A 26,348-nucleotide genomic window follows, 5' to 3' on the forward strand; every position below is an offset into this window, starting at 1 on the left:
AGCCATGATCCAATGCGGAGTAATAGGACCGGCAGATGAGCACAGTGGTTAGACTCACTGCAGATGGCATGCCTGGGAATCTCCAGGGCCAGGAACTCTCACCCAGGGATCAGGCCTCCCATATCTTCAGCAAGAAATGTGACTTGTCTTCCTTTCACGCCTGGGTATATTCGAGAATATATTTTATTTATACAGTAATACATAGTAATCATAACAGACACTTCGGCCCTGCCGTGTACCAGGCATTTAGGCTTTGCATACATGAAACCATTATTCTCCTCTGCAAACCTGCGCAATAATTAGTTTTAATGCTCATTTTACAGATAAGGAAATAGTTGTGTCTAACCAAGAGCATACAACTAGGAAATAACAGAGGCCGGGGATCCAGATGGGCTAAAATATGTGTGCTGTGCTCTGATGCTTAGAAAATTTGATTGTAAAATAAAGCAATTATATTTAGAGTAGAATTTACAGAAATCTGCATAAAAACCAAAAGAACAAACAAAAACCTATGCATTTCTACTTTTGCTACTCAGAGAATAAGCAATTCTACAAGCTAGCAAGATGGCACAGGAGATAAAGGTGTTTGCCACCAAATCTGACAGCTGGAGATCAATCCCGGACCCATATGGTGGAAAGAGAGCTGGCTTCTGCAGTTGTTCTCTGATGTCTATAGGTGCACCATGGCGTGGATACACACCCACACACACCACATGCACACACAGATACACTTGTACATATATACACAGAGACACACATGCACACATACACACCACACCACACACACACCCCATATACACATACAGACATACTTGTGCACGTACATACAGAAACACATGTACTTATAGATACACATGCACACACAAAAACACCATACACACACACCCTATACAAACACACATACATAGACACACTTGTGCATGCGCATACAGATATACATGTCCACACACACACACACATGGATACTCTTGTATACATCCACACAGAGACACACATGCACACATACACACACACCACACACACAACCTACACGTACACACACATAGACACACTTATGCATGTACATACAGATACACATGCACATAAAAATACACATGCAGGAACACACACACACACAAGTATAATTTAAACAACAAAACGCAAACCAAGCCCATATTCTTCATTGAGTGTCTTCTTGGGCAGTCTTGATTATTCTAGAAGATGTGGAGTGGACGGATTGTTGTTCTCCAGACTGACTGCGGAATTATGGTCTAATCTAATGTGTGTGTGTGTGTGTGTGTGTGTGTGTCTGTGTGACTTTAAGAGAGTTTTGGGCCACGTTCACCTCCTGAGTGTTTCTAGGATTTGTAGATTACTGAGGACTGTTAGCAATGATGGGAACCCAGCAAAAGGCAGCTGCTTATTATTCATAAGAAGAGAAATCTCCATTTCTATCAAATAAACCTTAGATTCGCTCCGTTACTAGAGAAGTTGGCAGTGATCGTTAGTGCCACCTAGTGGTTAGAATAAATCGTGGTCCTTGAGATTCTCAGAAACTGTCCTTAGGGAGTCTAGTTCAGATGACAAGAGGAGTGTACACTGGACTCCAGGCAAGTCCATGGCTACCAGTTCCTTTGGGTGACCCAATTTCTGCTTTAAACATGGTTTTCAGTTGACCCCAGCTCCCTGTCCCTAAATCCGCTTCCCAGCAGCTGCTGTAATACCCGCTGGGCTGTATGGGGGCCGCAGAGATCTTCGGGATCTATTTTGAGATGAAGAGGGCCAGCTGAACTCTCACACGGGTGGGGTGAGAGCAGGCTGATGTGAGAAAGAGCTGATCCGGAGAGTGTTTTGACAATCTGCTTGCATTTCCCCCTTGTTCATCTCTGTTGTCCGTGGCACGTAGGCCCTCCTCTGTGTCCGCTTCTCTGTTTCACATCCTCCAGTTCATGTTCAGGGTCTCCACAGTCACGTGCCAGCCCACCTCCCGGCTCTTCAGTGAGAAGCCCCTGCACAGTCTTTCTGAGCTGGGCGCACCCACAGTCAGACCTTCTTTAGAACGTGCTGCTTTGCTGCCTGTGTTAGTCTCACCTCAGTCTTCTAGCCTTTTATGTCTCTTCTAAAATCCAGACAAGCCACAAACACATAGCCCCCAGGCCCCCCAGAGTATCTGTTGCTTACTGAACCCCTTTCATTTCCATCCATGCCTGACTTGCACTCTCCTGCTGGCATGTCATAGAATACCATCTCCGTTGCTTGTAAATACTTCATACGTGTGCCTGCCATTTTACATATTCATTCATTCCTAAGTCCTGTCCCTTGCCTGGAACATAAGTACTATTCGGTCTTCAAGAGCCTGCCGCCCACTAAACTGAGCCAAATATAGAGTATTCTCAGCTCCATTCAGTCCTTTCTGTGAGACTGGCTACCACTGAGAGTGGTGCTTGTGTGTTGTTTGTGAACTCAGTGTGAATTACTCCTTTTGTTCTCTGCTAAACTGCTTTTTGTTCTCTGCCACAAGAGGACTGAGACCATCACTGATAACTTTTGAAATTCTTTTCACACTATGACTTATTTGAACTTGTTTCTTTGTCTGAAGAGCTATGCTTACCTTACCTCAAGAGAGAAAGAACACGTGACTGTTTTATCAAGCACCCGCTTTTTTTCTAGATATGCTACTCGGCATTTTAGATATACCCTTTGTTTAGAAGCTAAAAGTCTTATGTATAGAATGTGAACATTACGTGGAGTAGGGAGCGGAAGTCACAGATGTTTAATAACTGTGTGGCTTTATCAATGACTCAGCATTTGGACACAGGCGCATCACTCCCACGCTCACATCCTTGACCAGGCTACCTCTGCTTTAGCTCTGCATCTTCCCTTTGTTAGGATGTAATGATGCTCTGCATCCCTACGGACCCTCCCGAGAGATTCTGCTCTCAGGAATGCAGAGGGGTTCTTCATCCATCATCTCTGTTGATGTAGTAAATTAAGGACACAAACAGAAGTAAGTTTAAGGGAGTCAGGGCTTATTTGGTTTACAATTCCAGGTCATGGTCCGGTGTTGTAAGAATGTCAAGATACTAACTTGAGCAATCAAGTTACACCCACAGCCAGGAGCAGAGAGAGAAGGAATGCATGCATGGTTTCTTGTGCTCCATCTCTTTCCTCTTTCAGAGGCGCCAGGATTCAGACGTAGGGAATGGTGCTGCCCACTATGGGCGAACCTTCCCACCTCTATTACACCTCAATACATGCCCACAGCTAGAGATCTAGACAGCTCCTCATTAAGACTCAATTCCCAGGTGATTTTTAGATTGTGTTCTTGGCATTTAAAAGTAACCATCTGCCTGGTCTCGTGTTCTATGCCCCACCCTGTCCTCTGTATCATGTTTAGGCAGGTGTATTCACAACTCATCTGAACAATGCAGAAGCAGAGCAGAGTCCTCTTTCCTTTTTCATTCCTCCATCAACCTTCTTGATCTTAAGGTCATTTTTAATGTAGAAGTGCCCTCAGCCCTGCGGAAAATATTTTCATGTGTGTTGAACCACTTAGACTCACAAATGGGAATGTAGATGATTTCATTGACTAGGGGGGGGACTTGGGGAGCACACAGTTTAACTAACTCCAGGAAATATTTATACAAAAATGTGGAAATCTGAATTCCCGTGTGTGTTTCCTGCCACAGGGGTTCCGAGCAAGCCCCCGACACATCAGGAGGCGAGTTGCAGCGGCCGCAGCTGCCCGGCTTGAAGAAGTGAAGCCTGTGGTGGAAGTCCATCATCAGAGTGAACAAGAGTCATCGGGGAGGAAGCGAAGGATCAAGAAAAACAGCCGGGTGCAGCCAGAATTCTATCACTCTGTTCAAGGTGCTTCCACCAGAAGGCCTGTAAGTAGAAAGCTGTCTTTTGTACAAGTGTTGAATAACAGTCAAACGGTGAAATTATCCCCTTAAATAAGTTTGGATAAATAGTTGAGCCATCCTGTTGTTCCCCCACAAAGTGACTGCGTGTTCACATAAAGGAAGGGTTGTGCTTTCCAAGAAGGTCTTAGGGAGGTCCTTGCCAGAGGCAGGAGCAGGCCAGCGTCACTCAGACTGATCTAAAAACCTAGGGAATTCCTAGCGCCCTTGAAGCTGTGGTCTAGAATGAGGATGGGAGCGCTAGAGTTAACAGGCTGGCAGGCTGAGGTGTGCTAAGACATCACAGCAACAATAGAGTCAGTATCAAGAGAGGGAAAGCATCCAAGACGGGCTGGAGCTGGAACCTGTGACGGTGGCTGAACCCCTCCCAGGAGTCTCTAGGGCTGGGACTCAGCTCAGGGTAACTCTGGAAGAGCTTCTAACTGGCCTTTCAGCTGTGAGACAGCAAAAGGCTCTGTCCCCCTAACTGTGCTGGTTTGAGTGAGAATGGCCCCTCGAGGCTCACATATTTGAATGCTTGCCCCTCCCCCATCGGTAGAACTGTTTGGGGAACATAGGAGGTGCTGCCTTGTTGCAAGAGGTGTCCCTCTCAGAATGGACTTCACTCAGCCCCCTCTCTCTGCCTAGTGGTTGTCATCTCAAGATGTGAGCTCTCAGCTTCTATTTCAGTGTCATGGCCACCTGCCTGCTGCTATGCTCCCTACAATGGTCAGAGACTCTAACCCTCTGGAGCCACGAGCCCCAGATTAGATGTTTCTTTTACAAGTTGTCTTGGTCCTGACGGTTTTTGTCATGGCTGTATAAAAGCAACTGAGACACTAGTCATGTGTTCACAGCACGGCTTTCCCTGGGGCGCCGGAGCTCAGCTGGGGTTGAGCCAGTCATTTTCTGAACACATTATTCTAAGTGCTCTGGTGTCCTCATCTCGGTGGCTTTTGGCACATGGATTTTTCTAACCAATACTGTGAATAAGGATTTGGGCCTTGAAAAATGCTATTTGAAAGCTTTAAAAATGTTATTTCTGAAACTGCCATGATGTTACATTGTTTTAGCATTAGAATTTAGCCTTATTCACCTGGTTTATCCTCATGCTATGCTTAGCCCATATTGCCATTTCCTGTGCTGACAGCCTAAGGGAACTGTCAAGATGTGACTTGATAATCCCTCTGCATTCCATTGGGGTCACTGGGTGGCAGGTCACATGTGGAAATAGGTTTAGTGACGAGGCCAGCAGAAGGGTCCTATTTCTAATGAATTGTTTGCAACAGAGCTACTTAATGACAAAGACCTGTGATTGGTGTTTACAACAGGAAGTGCTAGGCAGGGATGATGTGGTCAGGGGGAGGAGAGGAAGGGGCATAGAGAGCTGTCGATAATTTACGTGGGGTTTTGCATAGGTGACCTTAGGAAGATTAAACACGCAGCCAGCGTGAGCAGCAGTGCAGGCTGGGACAGGTCAGCGACTACTGCAGTACTCTAGGTGTCAGGCCTCAGTTCCACCATCTCTTCCTCGAAGAAGGGAATCTGAGGATGGTGTGTATGCTTCGGAGCCGGGGATGCACACTCCCTCATCTGATTGCATCTCCAGTGAGTCTTCTGGGAGGCCGGAAATTGTCAGTCAGCAGGGAGGAGGCTCCTCGTGTCATATGATTTCTGGGCAAACTTTTGACATCGGCAGGCTGCTGATAATGGGATGTTGCCTGTGGACTGAATGATGTATGTCCTTTGATGGGTTTAGTTGTCTGCCTTCACCAGTACCTGCTGTAGCCAGTCCATTCAACACAGGTCCAGACCTGTTCTTTTTCTCACCTCTGCTCGCATATAGTCAGTGCTGTCACACCTTGCTAGAAGAACTCTCCCTGTGGCTTGGAGATGGGCTGAGATGACATCAGCCGGAGAGACCCAGGATTATTTGAATGGCCTTCTGCAAGCTACTTCTGGCATTTCTAGTCACAGTTATTTATTTATTTTATATATATATATTTTTTAAAGATTTATTTATTTATTTTATGTATATGAGTACACCACCTTTACTCTCTTCAGACACACCAGAAGAGTGCATCAGATCTCATTACAGATGGCTGTGAGCCACCATGTGGTTGCTGGGAATTGAACTCAGGACCTCTGGAAGAGCTGTCGGTGCTCTTAATCACTGAGCCATCTCTCCAGCCCTATTTATTTTTTTATACTCCAAAACAAGACTTGCAAGTAAGAAAGGCCGGCAGCGTGACAGCAGAGAAGAATTAGAGAATATGACAGTAGCTGAGGCTGTTGTAGCTCTGTGGTAAAGTGCTCGCCTGACTTTTGAATGGCTGTGGGTTCAATTCCCTAGCATGGAAGGAGGAGACAAGGAAAACAATGACTGAACCACTTTAGCCAGCTTGCATCATGGTGGCATGTCATGTGGTATGCGTTCAGGGCTTTAGGCTATAACATACTCATCCTGAATTCATAATTCATACTCTAGTATGCCTATAAGATGTGTGATGGGTTTCACTAATAGAAACTTAATCAATAATACATACACTTATTATGGCACTCCTTGGGGAATTAGCTGTCTCTAGAGCTGAGTCGATAGGCAACCAGTTTATCCTAATTTTCTCTCAGTAAATGTGTCTTGAGATTGGTTGTCTGTCTTACGGTCTGTCACTGGCATATCTAGAAATCTCGAACCACATTGGAGCAGGGAAGGCAGATCTAGCTCCTCCCTTGGGCTTTAATACTTTGGACAGTACAAAATACTTTTGTGTTTCTGAATCCTAGAGTTCTTAAATACTGCATTAGTCACTCTCTCTGCTGCTGCGACTGCCATATCCAATAGAAACAAGAGAGGAGGCTGTATTTTGTTTCCTGGTGTCAGAAGGTTATTCTCTATTACTTCGAGGTGCAGAGCCTCCCAGTTATTGATGATAGGAATGTGCTGATGCAGCTCAGATAGGAAGGAGTGCAGGCTGGAGCCAGGGCAGGCAGCACCTTCAAAGACCAGTCCCCAGTGAGGCCTGTCCTCTAGCCAGGCTCTGCCTCCATCACCTCACAGCCTTCAGACAGTGTCACAGACAAGGCACTGTGCTTTCAGGGTAGGAGACCACGGAGGGCGTTCCAGATTCAAACTTTAGCAGCTTTCATTGTTGTAATGGGAAGACCTCTCCACATTTGCCTCCGAGTTCCTGGGCTGTGCTCCCCCCTCACCCTTCCCTCCATGCTCCTCTCTGCTGTGCTCCCTCTCTCCTGTGCTTCTCTCTGTTTTGTGTCTCCTTTAATTACCCTCAGAGACCTGGGGCAAGGCTCAGTGTCCAGAAGAGGATTAGTGTGTCTGGTGGAAAGCAGGAGCTGACATTCAAACCCAGATCCTCTGAACTTGAGAGGGTTGAGACAAAAATAGGAGAAACTGTGCACGTTCACGTTTCTAATCTGCCCCCTGGATGTTTTAACCACACCGAGTCTCAGTGGTCCTTCCTGTACAGATGGCAGGTACTGTATAAATGAAACCTTTGGGTTTTAAATAGCATAAATCAGCCTGGAGGTGGTGACGCATGCCTTTGATCACAGTGCCTTTAACCCCAACACTAAGGCAGCAGAGGCAGGCAGATCTCTGTGAGTTCGAGGACAACTTGGTCTACAGAGTGAGTTCAAGGAGAGCCAGGACTATACACAGAAGAAACAAAACAACAGCAAAAAACCAAGAGCAATCACATCCGTTAAAACCTATATTTAAATGGTTGTGAAAGGTAAATAAACCCTAACCCTTATTTTTACTGTGTATACTTATTATTGGCTTGAACTTCCTGTGTCAGGGAAATAGGGACCTTTGTTCTAATGTCTGTTCACATGGATCCGTGTGTCACATGGATCAGTGCGTGTGTGTGTGTGTGTGTGTGTGTGTGTGTGTGTGTGTGTGTGTGATAGCTGTCAGGCATTGGGACATAACGGTTCTAGAATGATTTAAAAGAACAGAACAGAAACAGTGTATCAATTTCTGTTCTATTTCTGAGATCCGACTTCTTTTCAGTGTCACTGCAGGGTTGCCTCCATTTCTCTGTGGCTTAGAATTAGACCCCTGTGCCTATTAGCTGCAAATGTACCCGCATTGTTGGTTGTCTAAGTGGTATCTAAGTGGTAGCTTTTCTCCTCCATTGTCAGGAATAGCAGCCTGGAGCTCCTGGCTTCATACCTCTGAGCTCCTACCATAGGCAAGAAACTGGTTTATTGAGTGTGAAGATTTCGATTCAGAGGTTGGTTGATAACAGAGTGGAAGAAACAGGCTTAGGCTCAGGGGATGATAAAAACTCAGATTTTTGTTTTTTGTTTTTCTTATTTTCTAAAATAAATAAATCTTTAAAAACTTCAAAGCAACACGAGAACAAAGAGGAAAACACACAAAGGTGCAGCCGGTCCATCTTTTCCTCATTTAGCAGACACTTGCTGAGTCTGACCCAGCTATGAAACGGTGAAGCAATGGTGAATCAACTTATGGTGCTCTCCCATACACATCACAGCAGGACGTGGGCAGGCACACAATTTTTGTTTTAAGCAAAGAAATATTGAACATTTACCAAGTGAAATACTACATTGTTATTTTTTTAAATATCTTAAGAAATGATTATATGAATTTTTTAATCAGTTTAAAACATCTATTTGGAGCATTAAACATGATAGAAGTAGGAAAAAACCTCTCTTATGAAGTCCTCTATGAAGGGAAATTGTGACACGTTCCTGATTAGACAGAAGCCGTTCCAGTTCCAAGGGCGAAGACCCAGCGTAACTGTGGCTTCACAGAATGAATTGGGTAGTGTTCCTTCTGTCTCTATTTTGTGGAATAGTTCTTTGAAGGTCTGAGAGAATTCTTCACTAAACCCATCTGGTCCTGAGCTTTTTTTTTTTTTTTTTTTTTGGTTGGGAGACTTTCAGTGACTGCTTCTATCTCTTTAGGGGTTATGGGACTGTTTAGATGGCTTATCTGATCCTGATTTAACTTTGGTATTTGGTATCTGTCTAGAAAATTCTCCATTTCATCCATATTTTCCAGTTTTGTTGAATATAGGCTTTTGTAGTAGGATCTGATGATTTTTTAATTTCCTCTGTTTCTGTTGTTATATCTCCCTTTTCATTTCTGATTTTGTTAGTACTTTGGATACTGCCTCTGCCCTCTGGTTAGTCTGGCTAAGGGTTTATCTATCTTGTTGATTTTCTCAAAGAACCAGCTCCTGGTTTTGTTGATTCTTTGTATAGTTCTTTTTGTTTCTACTTGGTTGATTTCAACCCTGAGTTTGATTATTTCCTGCCCTCTATTCCTCTTGGCTGAATTTGCTTCCTTTTGTTCTAGAGCTTTTAGGTGTGTTGTCAAGCTGCTAGTGTGTGCTCTCTCCGGTTTCTTTTTGGAGGCACTCAGACCTATGAAAACTCAGATTTTTGAATGTTGGGTTTGAAATGTCTACAAGATTTCCTAAAGAACACCTGTCATAGGTGGATAAATCTGGATTTGGGAACCATTTGTACAACGATGTTATTAAACCCATGGTCTGGATTAGGCGGCTCAGGAAGTGAACGCATAGGTGACCTGGGAAGTGAAGGAGAACACTGAGGCTGAACCTTGGGTCTGTTTGGGAAGAGGGTTGTTGCCTCCGGGTGCGCTTCCAGTGTGTCGTGAAGGCTTCTCTGTGCACGGTGAACTTTCACTTAGCTGACGTGTAAAGGAATCCTTGTAAGAAGCTGCAGAGTTCAGCCAGTCACAGCAGCTGAGCTCCAGGAAGCCACAGGCGGCCAGTTTTCCAGATCAACTGCAAACAAGGTAATTGCTGCTTTCTGGACCTCACTCGGCTCTCTGAATTCGCTTCCCTTTCATCTGCTCTCAGTAGAACCTGAACCTGTGATAGAGGGGAACACCGTGAGTCGTTTTCATCTCTCTGCTTCTTCGATTCTAGAATTGCAAATGATGCCTTATACAGCTCTGTTTACTTTTCTGTAAGCTGGGTGTGGTCATGCATGCTTCTAAGCCCAGCAGTTGAGGCTGAGGCAAGGGGATCTCATGGGTGTGAGGCCGGCCTGGTCTGCACAGTGAGTTCTGGTCTACACAGTGAGTTCTGGTCTACACAGTGAGTTCCAGGGCAGCTAAGAGCTACATACTGGTCCTTGTCTCACCCCCATTTCCGGTTCCCAGACAGAGCCGTGGTTTACTTTCCTCTTGTAACGGGAGTGCGGATCCCACATAACCTCTGACTCTCCCCGTGGAGATAGAAAGACTTAAGCAGGGGTGGGTAAGTGCTTTGGACTTTGGTTTCAGGATATCTTGTTAGAACAAGAAAGGCCGTTGGGGGGGGGGGGGGAGACCAGAAGGCCAACGGAGAGGATTTTCCAGAAGCTTTCGAGACTTCTTGACCCCCTGTGTCCTCTGTGAAACCTCTCTAACTGCCTAGCAAGGATTTTGTGTTTTAAGATTTATTTATTTCTATTTGATCTGTATGAGTATTTTACTTGTACGTATGCCTGCATGCAGAGGACAGAAGAGGGCTTCAGATCATCTGGAGCTGGGGTTACAGTTGTGAGCTACCCTGGGAGTTCTGGGAACTGAACCCAGGTCCTATACAAGAGCAGCAAGTGCTCCCAGCCCCTGAGCCTACAGAGAATTCCATTAACCGATGCCCAGGCTCATTCTGTTTACCGAGTTTGGGTTACTCATTGCTAGGCTAGTGTTTTTAGATTCTCAATGAATAGATGTTTCTAAAAAACCTCGCTAATCTGATAATGCTATTAAAAGTCTGTAAATAATTGGTGTACCATACACAGCATGCAAAACAAGTGAGTTCTACTTCAGAACAGTTCAAAGGAACACATTCGTTAGTCTCCCAGACTGTTCATGCAACCAGAATGAACCTGACGAAGGGATTCATGAACTCCACTCAGAGACAAGAAGTGTGGCTTGTGAGTCTTAGTTCTCTCGGGACCCTGGCAAGGCTTCTTGCTGCTTTTGTGTTTACCTGTGTTCAGGGCCACCTATTACCTTAGGGGACAAAACCAAAACCAAACCAAACCAAAAAAAACCCCAAACATACGTTTCTTAGGTGCTAAGCAAAATAAACTCTAAATATCCAGTCATTTACACTAAAGGTTTTGCAGATAACTGTGGATCAAAAAGAAAAGAAACAACCCCCTCCCCCTGCAAAAACAAACAAACAAACAAACAAAACAAAACAAAACAACCCCTCCTTCAAACCTGGTCCGGCTCATTATTTTTCTTCTAAACATAATCTGCAAATTTCTCTGGTAAGATGGCCCTCAAACTCCTTTATTTTAATGACTACAATCATAGAGTCTCTTTTGTTCTGCTATTAAAGGTTTAATAGACATCTTTACCTGAGATTTGATTATATCGGGTTCTTTTTAAAGAATAATTTAAGATCATGTCTTGTATCTCTCAGTAAAGTAGGTAAAGTTCGGCTCACCCATGTTACTCTTGGTTCTCAGGAACTGAAGGCTGTAGAGCCTGAGGGAATGAGACGTCCTCTGATGTGTTACCTCCTATTGCCAGATTCTTTTCCCTGGTAGGTTGAGGCACAGAAGGCCCCGATGTCAGAGCTGTGTGGTGCTGCCTGTGGTTCATATCCAGTAGTTTTCTGCATTCACAGTTTTATCTCTCTGGACATTTATTTCTCATGTCTGATTTTTAAATTTTTTTTTTTATTTTTTTTGGTTTTTCGAGACAGGGTTTCTCTGTATAGCCCTGGCTGTCCTGGAACTCACTCTGTAGACCAGGCTGGCCTCGAACTCAGAAATCTGCCTGCCTCTGCCTCCCACATGCTGGGATCTTATTTCAGAATTACCCACTTCTAGTTCTGGAGGAGTCACATGTGGTTTAAGAAATTGGAAGTAGGGAGAGTGACTGTATCCAAACAGAATTTAGCAAGAACCTGGGGAGAGCAGAGATCAGCTCTAGAAATGACAGTGCTATTTTAGGAAAATTATTTGTTTTTACAGTAGCTCTTGGTAGGTAGGTAGCCATTGCTATTTTCAAAACCAATTCATATTCATTATCTTATTCAACCTGAGGTCACCCTGTGCTTCAAGTAGACTGTATGTTATTTACTGACTTTGTCAAACTGAGTCCCAGAGAGTAAACATAGCAGACGATCATAAAGGCCAGGTAGAGGCAGAGCCGTCTCTCGTCCTTGTAATCTGCTTCAGGGAGTTCTCCCACAAATAACACTTAGGAAGTTGGGCCTGAGAGATTTCGGGGAGGAGAATGTGCATGGTTAGGAGGAGTTACTTGTCTTTCATGTGGCTTGCTACTGGGGAGTGCCTACCTGTATATCTTTGAGAGCCAATCACAAGCCTTCCCAACCTGTATTGGCTGTTCAGGGCTACTCTAGAATCCGCAAATCCTGGCTGGTGAAAGCTGTGAAGTGCGAGCTTCAGGCTCCACACGTCAGCACACTCAGATATCAAATGGTAAAGGTTACAGTCATCCCCGGTGCCGAGGGCAGGGTCAGAGACTACTGTGTCAGCAGCATCATCCATCCATCCATCCATCCATCCATCCATCCATCCACCTTGTGCAGCTGTGCATCACTGAGGTGGGTGGGGTTCGGGTACCTAAATTAACCAGATGTTAACATTAAGTTTAAACCCTGTGCACTGTTGTTTATGTTCTATCTAGGTCACCTTCCAAAAGCTCCTAAGGTTAAACTGGCTGCTGCTGCGTATGAATCGAGGCATTCGTACCTGCCGAGCCTCACTTCTGTTCTGCCTTGCATGAGCTTTAGAGTTAGTGGAACAAGTAACCGTCTTATATTTTGCTTTTGTTTTCAGCTGGAATGCTAAGCACTGCTTTTGGAGCCTGCGAGGCCACCAGTGGCCAGTGGTACGGTAGGGAACTTGCAGCTAGGTCAGTTTTGCTAAACAACAGTTGGAAGTTTTCCCTAAGATGTCCTCTGCCATAGGTTTCTGACTGGATTTACAGTATGAGGCATGAATACCCCCTCATGGAGCAGGTCTTAAAGTCAGAGACTGGTTAGTTAACATTCTAACAGCCATACCACGATTGCAGTGAGCCCATCTTGCTCAACACGTCGGTTGGTGGGTATAGTTCACAGCTGGGTAGCACTGTGGACTCTGTTTCTTGTACAGGCTGCTGGGCAGGAAAGGGAATCTACACAGCACCTTTAGGCATTACGAAAGCAAGCTAGCAGGGAGGAATCTTCTAGCTCAGTTGCAGCCCAATTTCTCGGTTTCATGCAGCCATAGTGTCTTCCAGTGCAGTCTCGTAATCTAATTAAGATGAGCAGCCAAGAGGAATAACAAGAGCCAGTATGGTTTGTGGTCCTCTAGGGCCTCCGTGACCAAAACCTAATCAAAGAATTGAAAGGGGCTGGAGAGCTAGCCTAGTGGTTAAGCGTACTTGTTGCTTTACCAGGGACTCAGGGTTGATTCCCAGCACCCATAAGCTCTCTTGTAGCCTCTTCTGGTACTGTGTGCACGTGGTGCTCATATAAACACACAAGCAAAGCATTCATGCACATACATAAATACATCCATGAAAAAAACAAATGAAAGGCTTTATGATAAAATCTTTTAGAGACTGAAGACAGAAACGGAGGAAGACACTAGTAGGTTGAAAGTTTTTTTCATACTCACGGTTTGGAAGGAATAATATTGTGAAAATTACCATCCCACTAAGGAGTCTAAAATTTAATGCAATCCTAATAAAATTCTCAGGGTTCCCTCACAGACATAGAGAAGAAAAAAATCTTAAAAAATCATGTGGAAACTTGAAAGGCTGAGAATATCCAACACAATCCTGTACAAAAAGAAGACTATGGAGAGGCATCACCATACCGACCTGATTTAAACTGGGAGTTCCAGTTATACCAACTCCAGGGACAGAAGCATTTGTTGTTACAACTGATAAAATCATACTGCAGAAAGTTCTAGGCCCAAAACACTAGGCCCTTCAACAATAAATTAGTAACCTGTAGAAAAAGAGATTTCTAAGATCTATCAACCAAATGTGGCATGCATTTGAAGTATGGAGGAACATACCAGTGACACCAAAGAAGGACCCTTAAGGAAACAAGAGAAATACAAGGCATTTATACATTCCAAGTCATGTGTTTTGTTAACCATAGTATTGGGGTTTTGGGGAGAAAAGCCACATGCCCCTCCCTGTATTTACTAAAGTGTTTACGAATGAAACAACAGCTTGAGATGGTCTTTGAAACGGTCTGTATCTGGCTTCGAACACACGCTCCCTGGTTTCTAGGGTCTTAAATCTTTCCATATGGAAAACCTCGAGACTGCATGCGGTGGCTCACACCTGCAATCCCGGCAGGAGGAGCTGAAGCAGGGGAATTTCTGAGAGTTGAAGACTGGGTCTACAAACCGAGTTGTAGTACGAACACTTTAGGCTTATTGCCGTGTAGTTTCAAATGAATACTCTGGCTGTTTTATTAGCTTTGGCAATTACTGGCGGGGGGGGGGGGGTCACCTCTAATCTACTTTCCTAACTGCTGGCCTGGCTACCTCCCCAGCAGTGTTCCTCAGATACTTGCTGTCTCTCCTGGCTACGTGCTCTTGGTCCACCCCCACCCCCACCCCGTACAATCAAATCAATTCAAACTCACCTGTCTCTAATCCCTCCGGTAATCAAGGAAAATCAAGGAATAAGCATGAAAGTCACCAAACCTCGACATCCAGGCCAGGCCAGGCTGGCTCAGAACATAAACAAAATGAACTAAAAACAACAAAGCACTTAATAGCCCTCCCTTTATTTGAAGTTTATAGTTTGTGCTCTTTGTTTCAAGTTCATTTTCTCCTGACAAAAGGACGATTTACGATTCTTTCCTTGTTTTTGTTGTTCTTGTTTGCTCTGTGTGTGTGTGTGTGTGTGTATGTGTGTGTGGCTTTTGGTGTACCCCTGCTCCCATCTACCCACCAGAGTTTCTCTGTGTAGTCCTGTCTTATAACTCCCTCTGTAGATCAGGCTGGCCTCCAACTCACAGAGATCCCTCTGCCTCCTGAGTCCTGGGATTAAAGGTGTGCCACCATTTCCTGGACAGAGGTCAGATTCTTACTCGGAGGTTTTTAGACAGCCACGGGGACACTGTTCACACTGCTGCCCTTTGGCATGAAAGCCTTTTATTTTCTCCTAACAAAGAACTCTTTGCTCATTTGACTTTTTTCCTTAGGAAAAAAAATCTAAACAACATTTTCGCAAATGGAATACAGAAATCTCTATATTACTGAAAACTTAAATGCTATAAATCAGTGAGTTATGTAAGCAGGGTATTTTTATTTTAACATCTAAAAATGAATTCTTCCCTAAAAAGAATTTTTATTCCTGGCACACTTACTAGTATGAAAATATATTAAAAAATACTATTAAAACAAACAAACTTGGAAGAAATCTCTTGGCAAATGGCCTGATGTAGTTTACCGAGAAGGCAGACGGTACCTGTTTTAACAATTTTTTTTCTCTAGTAAATAGAATCATCAGATTTTAGAATCATCGGATTTCCATCCTACTTTGTCTTTCTAGATTATGCATCTCTATTTGCACAGAACTCATGAAAATTTAATGACACCTAAAACGCAGGCTACCGATTTGCCTGATCAATCGGGGTCCATCATGAACACTGCCTGGCACCCACTGTGCGGCTCTCTTCGGGAGACCGTTCCAGTGTTCCACTGTGGGGATGGCTTCCTTCCATCTCACCGTGGCTCGGTTTTCTACGGGCCCTTTGCTAAGCAGTTGGCCAGAGAATGAGTCGCACATTTTTTAGCTCTATTTAAAGCATAATTAAAGTTCCGAAGCTTGCCTGGGAATTTTATTTGTATTATTTAGCTTTTTTTAAGAAATGACATGGATAGTTGAGTGGTTTTATTCTTTGCTTTTTAGCTGTTTGTACAGATGAGTTTGTCCTTTCTGAAAGAGAATAGTTGTGTGGGGTATTTAAGAAACTGAGCTCCTTGCAGGATGTGAGCTTTTATAGTGTTCGTGCCTTCAGCTTCATCCTCAGTATGTGTATATATCCCTGGCTGACCTGGAACAACTTCTCCTCCTCTTCCTTCTCCCCTTCCTCCTCCTCTTCCCCCTCCTACCCCTCCCCACTTCCTTTTCCTCCTTTTTCTTGTTTGCTTTTGTTTGTTTTTGTTTTGTTTCATTTTTTCCCCCTGAGGCAGGGAAGCCTATCTCAGTGTAGCTCCAACTATCCTGGAATGTCAGAGATTCCCCTGCCTCTGCCTCCAGAGACAGAGTTGGAACTGTTGGGTCTGTGAGTGGGAAGTGAAATTGTGTCAGCTGGATGCCAGGCATTCTCTGACCACTCTGGAAGTTAGTCAGTGTCCCTCCTCACAGTCCTGGTGTGGTTTCCCCTGCCCTCCCCTCCCCTCCCCTGCCCTCCCCTCCCCTCCCCTCCCTTCCTTTCTTTTTAAACCAATATGCTTTATTTAATACTACAGACAGATAATAGGAGCTGAGGTTGCAAAGTGTGGAACTTGCGTGTCATCCTTGCGCAGGGGCCATGCTAATCTCCATATCGTTTCAATTTTAGGACATGTGCTGCCGAAGCGAGCGCAGGGCACTCATTTGCTCTTTCATTTCCTTAGGCCTATGGAACTTTGAGTAGGGTAGGGTAGGGTAGTGTGTTGCGCTGATATGCATTGAATAAGTGCACCATTAATTGATGGTTCCAGGTATCTTTTGTGCCAGTTACAGAGCCAAGCGAGTTGGAAGCATCACAGCATGGCTAAGCATGGCTGCCTTAGAAACACACAGAAGTTGGTTTCTTAAAGGAATTTTTTCATCATAGTTTTGCCTTTTGTTCCAACCTTCACCTTACAGGAAAGAGACTGTGTTATTTATAAACTTTAGCCCCAAGGACTTGTGGGGGTTTAATAAATATTTAATCGTGACTCTCTTATCGCGTTTCTGACAGTTGCTGCCTAGCTTTAATGTAGGAAGGGAAAGCTGTAAGGTGAGTCGCCAGAGCGAGAAGGAGAGAAAAGGAAAATTAGAGGCTCAACTGTGGGGACTGAGCGCCAAGGTCAGATGTAGTCTGTAGGCCCCAGATAGCTCTCTTGGTGTTCTTCTGAATGTCCTGCAGTTAACATGACATTGGAAGTTACAGTGTGTTCACATGTGATACAGTGACTGTTTTATTCCTCTGATGGGCAGAGTGAGCTAAGCCAAGCCTTTCAGCAAGCATGAGCAGTGTGCTGGCCCTGCTTAGTGTTCATTCCAGAGCTGTGCTTCCTGCCTGAAGTGATTGTGATCCGATCTCAGATCTCAAGAAGCCAGAGCCTCGGGGACTGTGCTGTCTCTGGCCTAACTTCCTCTCCTATAGAAATGTGGTCAGAGTGTCTCGTGTTACCGTGCTAAATAATGGATCTGTACACTTTCATAAGCTAGAAAGTTTAGTTCATCTGTGAATCTTATATGGCGTTATGAAATCACAGAACATGGGTGGGTTTAAGCAAAAAGATGTAGGGACTATAACCTGTACTATACTGAGAACTCTATAGCCTGTTGAGAGTGCACTTTACCTAGGGTTACTAAGACAAATTTCTTCAGAAACATTGTGCATTGAACATTGAACGTGGGCATGTGATGTCAAGTGTCCGGGGACCACTCATTCCTTTATAATCCGTTGTCTTAATGTACAGAACAAGGAGAGGTCAGTTCTATTCTTTCTTATTAGTTGTCATATAACTCACTCTCGGATCTCAGGGCAGGTTCCTTACTGTATTCTCAGATGTAGAAACCCTTATGATTACTTTTGGTATTAAGACTTCAGCCTGGTGTAACAATGTACTCCCAGCCTGGCTCTCTGTGTTACCTCACTCCATATTCAGAAACAAAGTTTCCCTTTGCTAGAGCCAGTAGTGTAGAGGACACTCCTGTTTCCTGCTGTACACACACCGCACAGCAGGTGTTGCTTTTGATCAGTCTTTGTCAGGCTCAAGGAGAGAGGGCCTAATTTTACACAGGTCATGTAGTAGCGAGGCGAGGACCTGGCATAGATACTCTTACCAGAGTGTCTTTTCCTTACCGTCCTCCTGGCTTATGTTTTCTAGACGGCTCACCTCCCTTGTCAGGTCCTCCTTCCATTCATAAAGTTGTCTTGAACAGTAAGGTTTGTGACAGTGCTGACACTGGATGTCCTCTTTCTTAGGATTTGACTTGGGGTCCCCCCAGAAGCTTGTCCCTTACTCACCATGGAAGGATGCTTTGGTTCCAGGAAGGGGTTTTCTCTAACTTCCAACCTTTAGATTCCTCCAGTGGAAGTCACATTCCAATCCTATAGCTTCTAAACGCAGAGGAGGTAGGCTTTACCCTTCAAGAGGTCTCCGTGAGCTCTTCCCATTGGTTCACAGGACAGAGTACGCAGAGCTCTTCTGACGGGGAGATGCCTGAGGCATCAGGAGCTATCTCCAGAGCAGTGACTTCTCTGGCTTCTGCCCTTGCTTCTCCTCCCTTGCAGAGGGTGATGTGCTCGCTCCAGTTGGGGCCACATTCACTTAACCGGATTGTCACAGTTGGCTTAGCACAGTGCTTCCTCACACTTTGATGGAAAAGATTTCCAAAAATTCCCACTCTGCCCCAAGCCAAGCGGGTTGTGTTTCTAGGACAATGTCTAATTCTTCCTCCTCCTCCTTCCTCCTCCTTCCTTCTTCCCTTTTCTTCTTCCTTTTTCCTCCTTTCTTCTTCTTCCTCCCCTTCCTCCTCTTCTTCCTCTTCCTCCTTCTCCTCCTCAGTTATTGTCATCATTGTCCTCCTTCTGAATTAAAAATAGATTCCTCTCTCATACAATGCATGTGGACCAGTTTCCCCTCCTTTCGCTCCTCCCACCTCTCCCTCACCCATTTCCCCTTTTTCTCAGACCCTCCTTCCCACTCAGAAGAGAGAAGACCTCCAAAAGACAGCAGCCAGATATGACAAACCAAAATACAAAGGCCTCCCCACACCAAGACTGGACAGGACAACTCAAAAGGAGAAAAAGGGTCCCTAGAACAGCCCGACAAGTCAAAGACATACCTGCCCCCACTGTTAGCAGTCCTATGAAAACCCCTTGCTAATAGTTATAATATGCATACAGAGGACCTGGTGGAGAATCCTGCAGGCCTCTGTGCTTGCCACTTCAGTCTCTGTGAGCCCATGTGAGCCCTGCTTAGTTCATTCAGTGGACCTGTTCTCCTGGTGTCCTCCATCCCCTCTGACCCCTCTGACTCCTACTATCTTTCACCTCCTCTTCTGTGAGGGAAGGGACCCAATGGAGACCTCCCATTTAAACTCTTAATTTACATAATATCTGGTTCTGGGTCTCTGTGTCTGCTCTAGATGAAGTCTCTCTGATGATGATTGGACAAGACACCAATCTCTGATTTTTAAAAAAAATTTTTTTTAGAACAGTCATGTTTGGCTCTATTGTAGGACTCTGGGCTATTCAGTCTCAATCTATGAGTACAGCAGAATATCATTAGTAATCATTCATTGATATATATATATATATATATATGACCAGTCATGTCTTGTTTAGGACTCTGGGCTATCCAGTCTCAATCTATGAGTATAGCAGAATATCATTAGTAATCATTTATATATATATATGTATATATATTATAAGACCAGTCATGTCTTGGTTAGGACTCTGGGCTATCCATTCTCTGGTTTCTGGTCATCCAAGCAGTGTCTGGAATCAGCTTCAAGTCAGGCAGACATTCCTTGGCCACTCCCGCAAGTTCTGCTCCGCCATTGCAGAGCACATTTTTCAGACAAGACAGAGTGTAGGTGAAAGGTTTATGTCTATGCTTTTCTTTTGTAGGTTGCAGAGTACCTTCCTCCACAAAAGAGACTAGAACATAGGGCTGAAGGCTCCGTGCAGGCACCAGTTCAACCTCCCAGTGTTTAATGAGCTGTGTAGATGGTGTCCTCAGCAAGCATCCCCCCCCCCACCCACCCCCCCCACACAGTCAGTTTTCACAGAGCAACCTCTGTCCTAGCAACAGCCTGGGATGTTTAGGCATCTCCATGGGATGCCCTTGGCCAGAAGTTCAACAGAATGGAATTCAGTCTGGCCTGTGGGAGCCTTGCTTGTCTGTTAGAGATGGCCTGATAGGACTCCTTATCCACCCTTGCTAAGTGTCTTCCTTAGGACCCCCTTCATAGATTCTAGGTCATTTCTACTGCACTAACTTTCCACACTGACCCCTCCAAATGCCCCCCTCATTCCAGTTGTCTCTTCAGATATTGTCTTCCCAAACCTCTCACCTGATCTCTCCCATTTCTGTCCCTGCCAGCCCCCAGTCCACCTGCAAAATATATCTATTTCCCCTTTCCAGAAAGACCTACATGTCCCCCCTAGATCCTTGCTCTTGACCTAACCTCTCTAGGTCTGTGGATTGTAGCATGGTTATTATTTACTTAAGAACTAATATCCATTTAAAGTGAATATATATCATATTTGTCTTTGTGGCTCTTGGTTACCACACTCTGGATGATTTCTTCCACTTCCATCTCTTTGCCTGCAAATTTCATGCTATCTTTGAGTAACACTTCATTGTGTAAATGTACATACAGTTTCTTTATCCATTCTTGGTTGAGGGACAGCATCTAGGTTGCTTCCAGTTACTGGCTATTACAAATAAAGCTGCAATTAAAGTCACCGAGCAAAAGTCCTTATGGGAGGACGGAGCGTCCTGTGGGTATATGAACAAGAGTGGTATAGCTGGGTCATGAGGTAGATCAATTCCCAACTTTCTGAGGAACTGCCATATTGATTTCTAGAGTGACTGTACACATTTGCACTCCCACAAGCAATGGAGGGGTGTTCTCTTGCTCCACACCCTCACCAGCATGAGCTGTCCCTTGTGTTATTGATCTTAGCTATTCTGACAGCTGTAAGATGGAATCTCAAAGTAGTTTTGATTGACATTTTCCTGATGGCTAAGGTTGTTGAACATTTCTTTATGTGTTTCCAGCCATTAGAGATTCATCTATTGAGAATTCCTTGTTTAAATCTGTACCCTGTTAGTACAAATTTAGTAGAGTGGTAGTTTTTCTCTTAACCTGGCTAGCTCCCAAACAATTGAGACAGAAACTATTAGATTAATTTAACAGCTTCAAGGCACAACAATTGAGCAGTTTTAATCCTGTAAACCAAACCGGCTGCCTCTTAGCTAAATCCCCAAGATACTTGCATTTTAGTAGTGATCTGGTTCACCCTCTCTGCTCCAGGGTTTTTTTTCATGGTGTCTTCTGGACCCTCTCCTCTGGCAAATCCCCACTTCCTCTCCTCCCTCCCCCCCCCCCCCCCCCCCCCCCCCGGGCTGGGAAGAAGTCTAGCTCTGTTCTCTCCCCTGCTCAGTAGCTGACTGATGAGCTCTTTATTGACCAGACAGGGAATAATTGTGGGACATTATTTACACAACAGTGAGACAGGAGATTCTTGGAATAAGGATTGTAGTCAGATATGGGGGCCATAGAGCTCAGCATTTGAATAATACAAGGATAATCTTTACATAGTGCACAGTAACATTATGCCAACAGTACTCTATTTTTTATTGGATAATTTGTTTTCTTGATGTCTAGTTTTTTGAGTTCTTCATATAGTTTGGATATTAACCTCTATTGGATGCGGAGTTGGTAAAAAATCTTTTCGCATTCTGTAATCTGCTGCTTTGTCCACTTGACAGTGTCCTTTGCTGTACGGGAGTTTGTCAATTTCTTGAGGTCCCACTCACTAATTATTGATCTTAGTGCTTATTCAGTGGTGTTCTGTTCAGGAAATTGTCTCCTGTGCTAATGCGTTCAAGGCTATTTCCTCTTTCTCTTCGGTCAGAGCAGTGTGTCTGCTTATACGTTGAGGTCTTTGATCCATGTGGACTTGTCTTTTGTGGAGAACAATAAGAATCCATCTAATTTGCTTTCTTCTTCATACAGACATCCAGCATTGTTTGTTGAAGATGCTCTTTTTTCCATTGTGTATTTCTGGCTTTTCTTTTTCTTTAATCAGAAATCAGATGCCCATATGTACATGGATTTATGTCTGGGTCTTCAATTCAGTTTTATTGATCAGCATTTTTATATCCACTACCATGTGGTTTTTATTACTATTGCTCTATAGTACAACTTGAAATTGGGGATGGTGAGACCTCCAGGGGTTCTTTTATTGTTCAGGATTATTTTAGATATCAGATTAGCTAACCTGGGTTTTTGTTTTTCCATATGAAGTTAAGAATTGTCCTTTAAGCGTCTGTAAATAATTTTGTTGGAATCTTGATGGGGATTGCATTGAATTTATGGATTGCTTCTGGTAAGATGGCCATTTTTAACTATGTTAATCCTACTGATCCATGAGTATGGGAGCTCTTTCCATCTACTGATACCTTCTTCAATTTCTTCTTCACAGACTTGAAGTTTTTATCACACAAGACTTTCACTTACCTGGTTACACAAGATATTTCATATTGTTTGAGGCTATTGAGAAGAGTGCTCATTCCCTATTTATTTCTCAGTCCATTTGTCATTTGTATATAGGAGGGCTACTGGTTTTGTCAGTTAATCTTGTATCCATCCACTTCATTGAATGTTTTTATCAGCTGCAGGAGTTCCCTGGTGACATTTTTAGCGTCACTTATGTGTACTATTATATCATCTGCAAATAAAGATATTTTGATTTCTTCCTTTTCAATTTGTATCCCCTTGATCTCCTTTAGTAGTCTTATTGTTCTAGCTAAGACTTCAAGTAATACATACTTAAAGAAGTTAACTACACCCATTAAAAACACAGCAAATAAAGAATCTCACACTAGCAAAATAAAAAGAAAGGAAGAACACAAACAGATACACACACTACCACCACTATTAACACCAGCACCACCACCAGCACCACCACCACCAACAACCAAATTAACAGGAATCAACAATCATTGGTTATTGATATCTTTCAATATCAATGGTCCCAATTCTCCAATAAGTAGACATAGACTAACAGAATGGATGTAAAAACATGATTCATGTTTTTTCCTCATCCAAGAGAAATACACCTTAACATCAAGGATAGACATTACCTCAGGGTAAAGGTTGGAGAAAGGTATTCCAAGCAAATGAACCCAAGAAGCAAGTTGGTGTAGACATTTTAATATCTAACAAAATAAACTTCCTATGGAAAAATTCTACTGTAGAAAGGGAGAGATAAGTGAATTATCACTATATTATAAATTCACTGTATTGTGTTAGGTAGTAATGGGTGTGACGGGAAGTGTGTCAGGTAAGGGGAGATGTTTGGAGGTGGAGTGGTGATTGTTGATTTCTGGTCAGGGGACTTCATCTGATCAGGTGACATTTGACTAGAGACCTGATGGAGCCATGGTTGTGTGTAAGAGCCTTTTAGATCAAATGCTTTCTTACTTTATTTTATTTTTATATGTATTTGTGTTTTGTCTGAATGTATGTTTGTGTACCATAGTCATGCCTGGTACCCAGGGAGGTTAGAAGAGGGCACTAGATCTCTTGAGACTAGAGTTATAAGCAGTTAGGAGTCACCATGTGGGTGCTGGCAATCGAACCCAGGTCCTCTGCAACATCAGAGCCCCCCGAGCCCTCTCTCCAGCCAAGGTCAGCAGAGCCCCTGAGCCCTCCCACCAGCCAAGGTCATTTTTTTTTAAATCATTCTTTTTTCCCCCCCTCAATTTATGGGTTTGATTTATTTTGATAGAAAATAAAACTATATGGGGAAGGCTCAGGGAGATCGCATGGAGATAGCATTTGTAGATTGTTATTTTAAAAAGTTTGCTTAACCTGACAGCCTGAGTTCAGATCTTGGAATAGGGTGGAAGGAGAGGGCTGACTCCATGCAGTCTTCTGACTGTCATGTGCAACATACGGCATGCACCCACAAGGTACATGCACACACACACACATACACACACACACACACACCACTCTCTGACATACAGACACACACTCTCTTGTCTCTGTCGCTCTCTCTCTGTCTCTGACTCTGTCTCTTTCTCTCATAGAGACATACACACACTGTCACACACACATTCTCTCTCACATACATACACACACACACACACACTTTCTCACACACACCCTCTGTCTCACACACATACACACACATACTGTCATACACCCATGCTCTCACATACATACTCTGTTTCCCACACACACATACACAATTCTCTCACAGACAAACCCCCTTTCTGTCACATACATATACACACACACTCTGTCTCACATACACATACATACATACATACACAGTCTCTCTCACACAATCACACCCATGTACACACATATACAGACACTCATACACACATACATACACGGTCTCACATACACACACACACAATTCTCTTTCTCATACACATACACACACACATAAACACACTCTGTCTCTTTCACACACACAAACATGCACACACAGTTTTACAAGTTTGTTCAGGAAGGTGTTTTGTTTTGTTTTGTTTTGTTTTTTGAGACAGGGTTTCTCTGTGTAGCTCTGGCTATCCTGGAATTCACTCTGTAGACCAGGCTGGCCTCGAACTCAGAAATCTGCCTGTCTCTGCCTCCCGAGTGCTGGAATTAAAGTGTGCACCACCACGCCCAGCCCAGGGACACTTTTAAAGCAGAGTCCAGTGGTTTGGAATTAAGAGTTAAGGTGGATGTCTCAGCTGGTACCAGCAGGAGGGTGGCATTGATAACTTCTGGATACTAATGTCAAGAGGATGCCTGAAATCAGCACGAGGGAATGCGGATAAGGACAGGAAATCTTATGGGTAGGAGTGGATCTGACGAGGAACAAATGATCGGAAGGCAGGATTAGCTTGAAGCGGAGCGAGCCGGAGAGCCAGAGATTGGTGGTCAGACTCGTGGACGGGTGGAGTGGTTTGGAAATTGTTTAGACCCAGGTGATGTCATCATCAGGAATGAAGCCTGCAGTGGCTGATGAAAGATGAGGAGAGTGGGTTGTGAGAGCACTCAGGGCGGAGAAAAGCTGTGAGTCAGAGACAAACATCCCTGCCTGTTACTACGTGGCCATGCGGTAACCATTCAGAGGAAGAAGGCAGAAAGTTGAGCATCCTTCCCCCCCCCCCCCCACCGCCCCAGGTGGAGTCTTTGTGGGAGCGGAGAGCAGACATCCATATGTGTGGAGTTTAATGGAAGGCAAGCAGTTAAGATGGTGTCTCCTGAAGGGAGGTCAAACTGAGACTCAGACAGCACAGCGGAGGGGAGCGGTGGGGGGCGGAGCAGCAGTTTAGTCATGGCTGTGAAGAGAGTTCAAGGACAGCAGTGCATCTGGACATGTGGTGTGTGGACATGTGTTGGGTCTGCCTCTGCTCAGACATCCTAATGAGTCCAAGGATAGACCCTGAGGACCGAGACAGCCCCATTAGACACCCTGGCTCGTAGGAGAGTCCACCAGCTTCCCAGCAGCCTCTCAGGATGATTGGGACCTAGACAAAGGTTGTTTCAGAAGTTTAGAATTTAAACCTTAAAAACGATCTACAATTAAATGACTACAAAGTATATCATTATTTTAAGTGAGTAGTTACAGTTAAATTTTTATGTAATTGTACATGAGTGGAATCTAAGACTGTACAAAAAATAAGATAATAAAACCCCTTTAAATACTTAATGGGAAAATACTGGCACTGAGTGTATGTCTCATTGCTTGTCTACTATGACACTGGAGAGCCGGTAAGAGTGCTCAGGGCCCTGTGATTATCTTAAATCATCGCTGGCTTCGGGAGCAGATAGGTCTTCAGCCAGGAGTTGTTCAGAGCTGTGTATTGGTGCACAGTTGAAGATGGCACCAGTAAAGATTGATATAAAACTTGTTGAGGTGGTTGGGAAGGGATTGGCTATTCTGAGGGCATCTCTCCTTTCAAGGGTATTAATTTTGGATTTTTTTTTTTAACCTTTGGTGGTTTGAGACCTGATATCATTGTATTTTTGGAATCTTTTAAATATCACAGTTTGAGGTATGTGGGCGTTGGGGTAGATGCAATGGCTGTGGTTATGTGTGCCTATAGGCTGGCCACTTAGGAGTTAAAACAGGAGCACCATTGAACCCAGACCTTTGAGACCATCCTGGCTAACACAGTGAGATCTGGCTCTTTGTTGTAGGAGTCTGGAAAAATAGGTTCATATTTACAGCATAGGCTGCTATGGATTTTGCTGTGGAACCCAGCTCTCCCTGAACTCACAAGGATCATGTCAGAGGACACCAGTCCCGGTCGGCTAAGATGTCGCTTTCTGTCCTAGCGTGTTGCATTTCCATGTGTGCTCTGTAGTCCATGTGGCCAGCTGCTCCTCATCCCTCATCTTAAAATAGATGGTGCAGCACTTCAACTGCCCATGCGAGCAGAGTGCTGGCCTGCCCAGGGGACTGGGAAGGCTGTAGCTGCTGATTTTCAAGTCCTACTTCCAGCATTTGCCATCCAAAAATT

General features: G+C 44.2%; 1 protein-coding gene and 1 pseudogene across 17 annotated transcripts in view; one reads left to right on the plus strand and one right to left on the minus strand.

The window, feature by feature from the left end:
- The window catches only part of Dst (dystonin), a 400,775-nt gene that overhangs the window by 57,147 nt on the left and 317,280 nt on the right, over positions 1 to 26,348 (plus strand). For all 17 annotated transcript variants that reach the window (XM_006495666.4, XM_006495690.4, XM_006495691.4 and 14 more), the window contains exon 3: positions 3,669 to 3,869. In XM_006495666.4, coding sequence (XP_006495729.1) covers positions 3,669 to 3,869 — 201 coding nt within the window. The remainder of the gene's footprint in view (positions 1 to 3,668; positions 3,870 to 26,348) is intronic.
- Positions 16,376 to 16,468, minus strand: Gm23792 (annotated as a pseudogene).

Source organism: Mus musculus, chromosome 1 (genome assembly GCF_000001635.26).
Source record: "Mus musculus strain C57BL/6J chromosome 1, GRCm38.p6 C57BL/6J".
Classification (NCBI taxonomy): domain Eukaryota; kingdom Metazoa; phylum Chordata; class Mammalia; order Rodentia; family Muridae; genus Mus; species Mus musculus.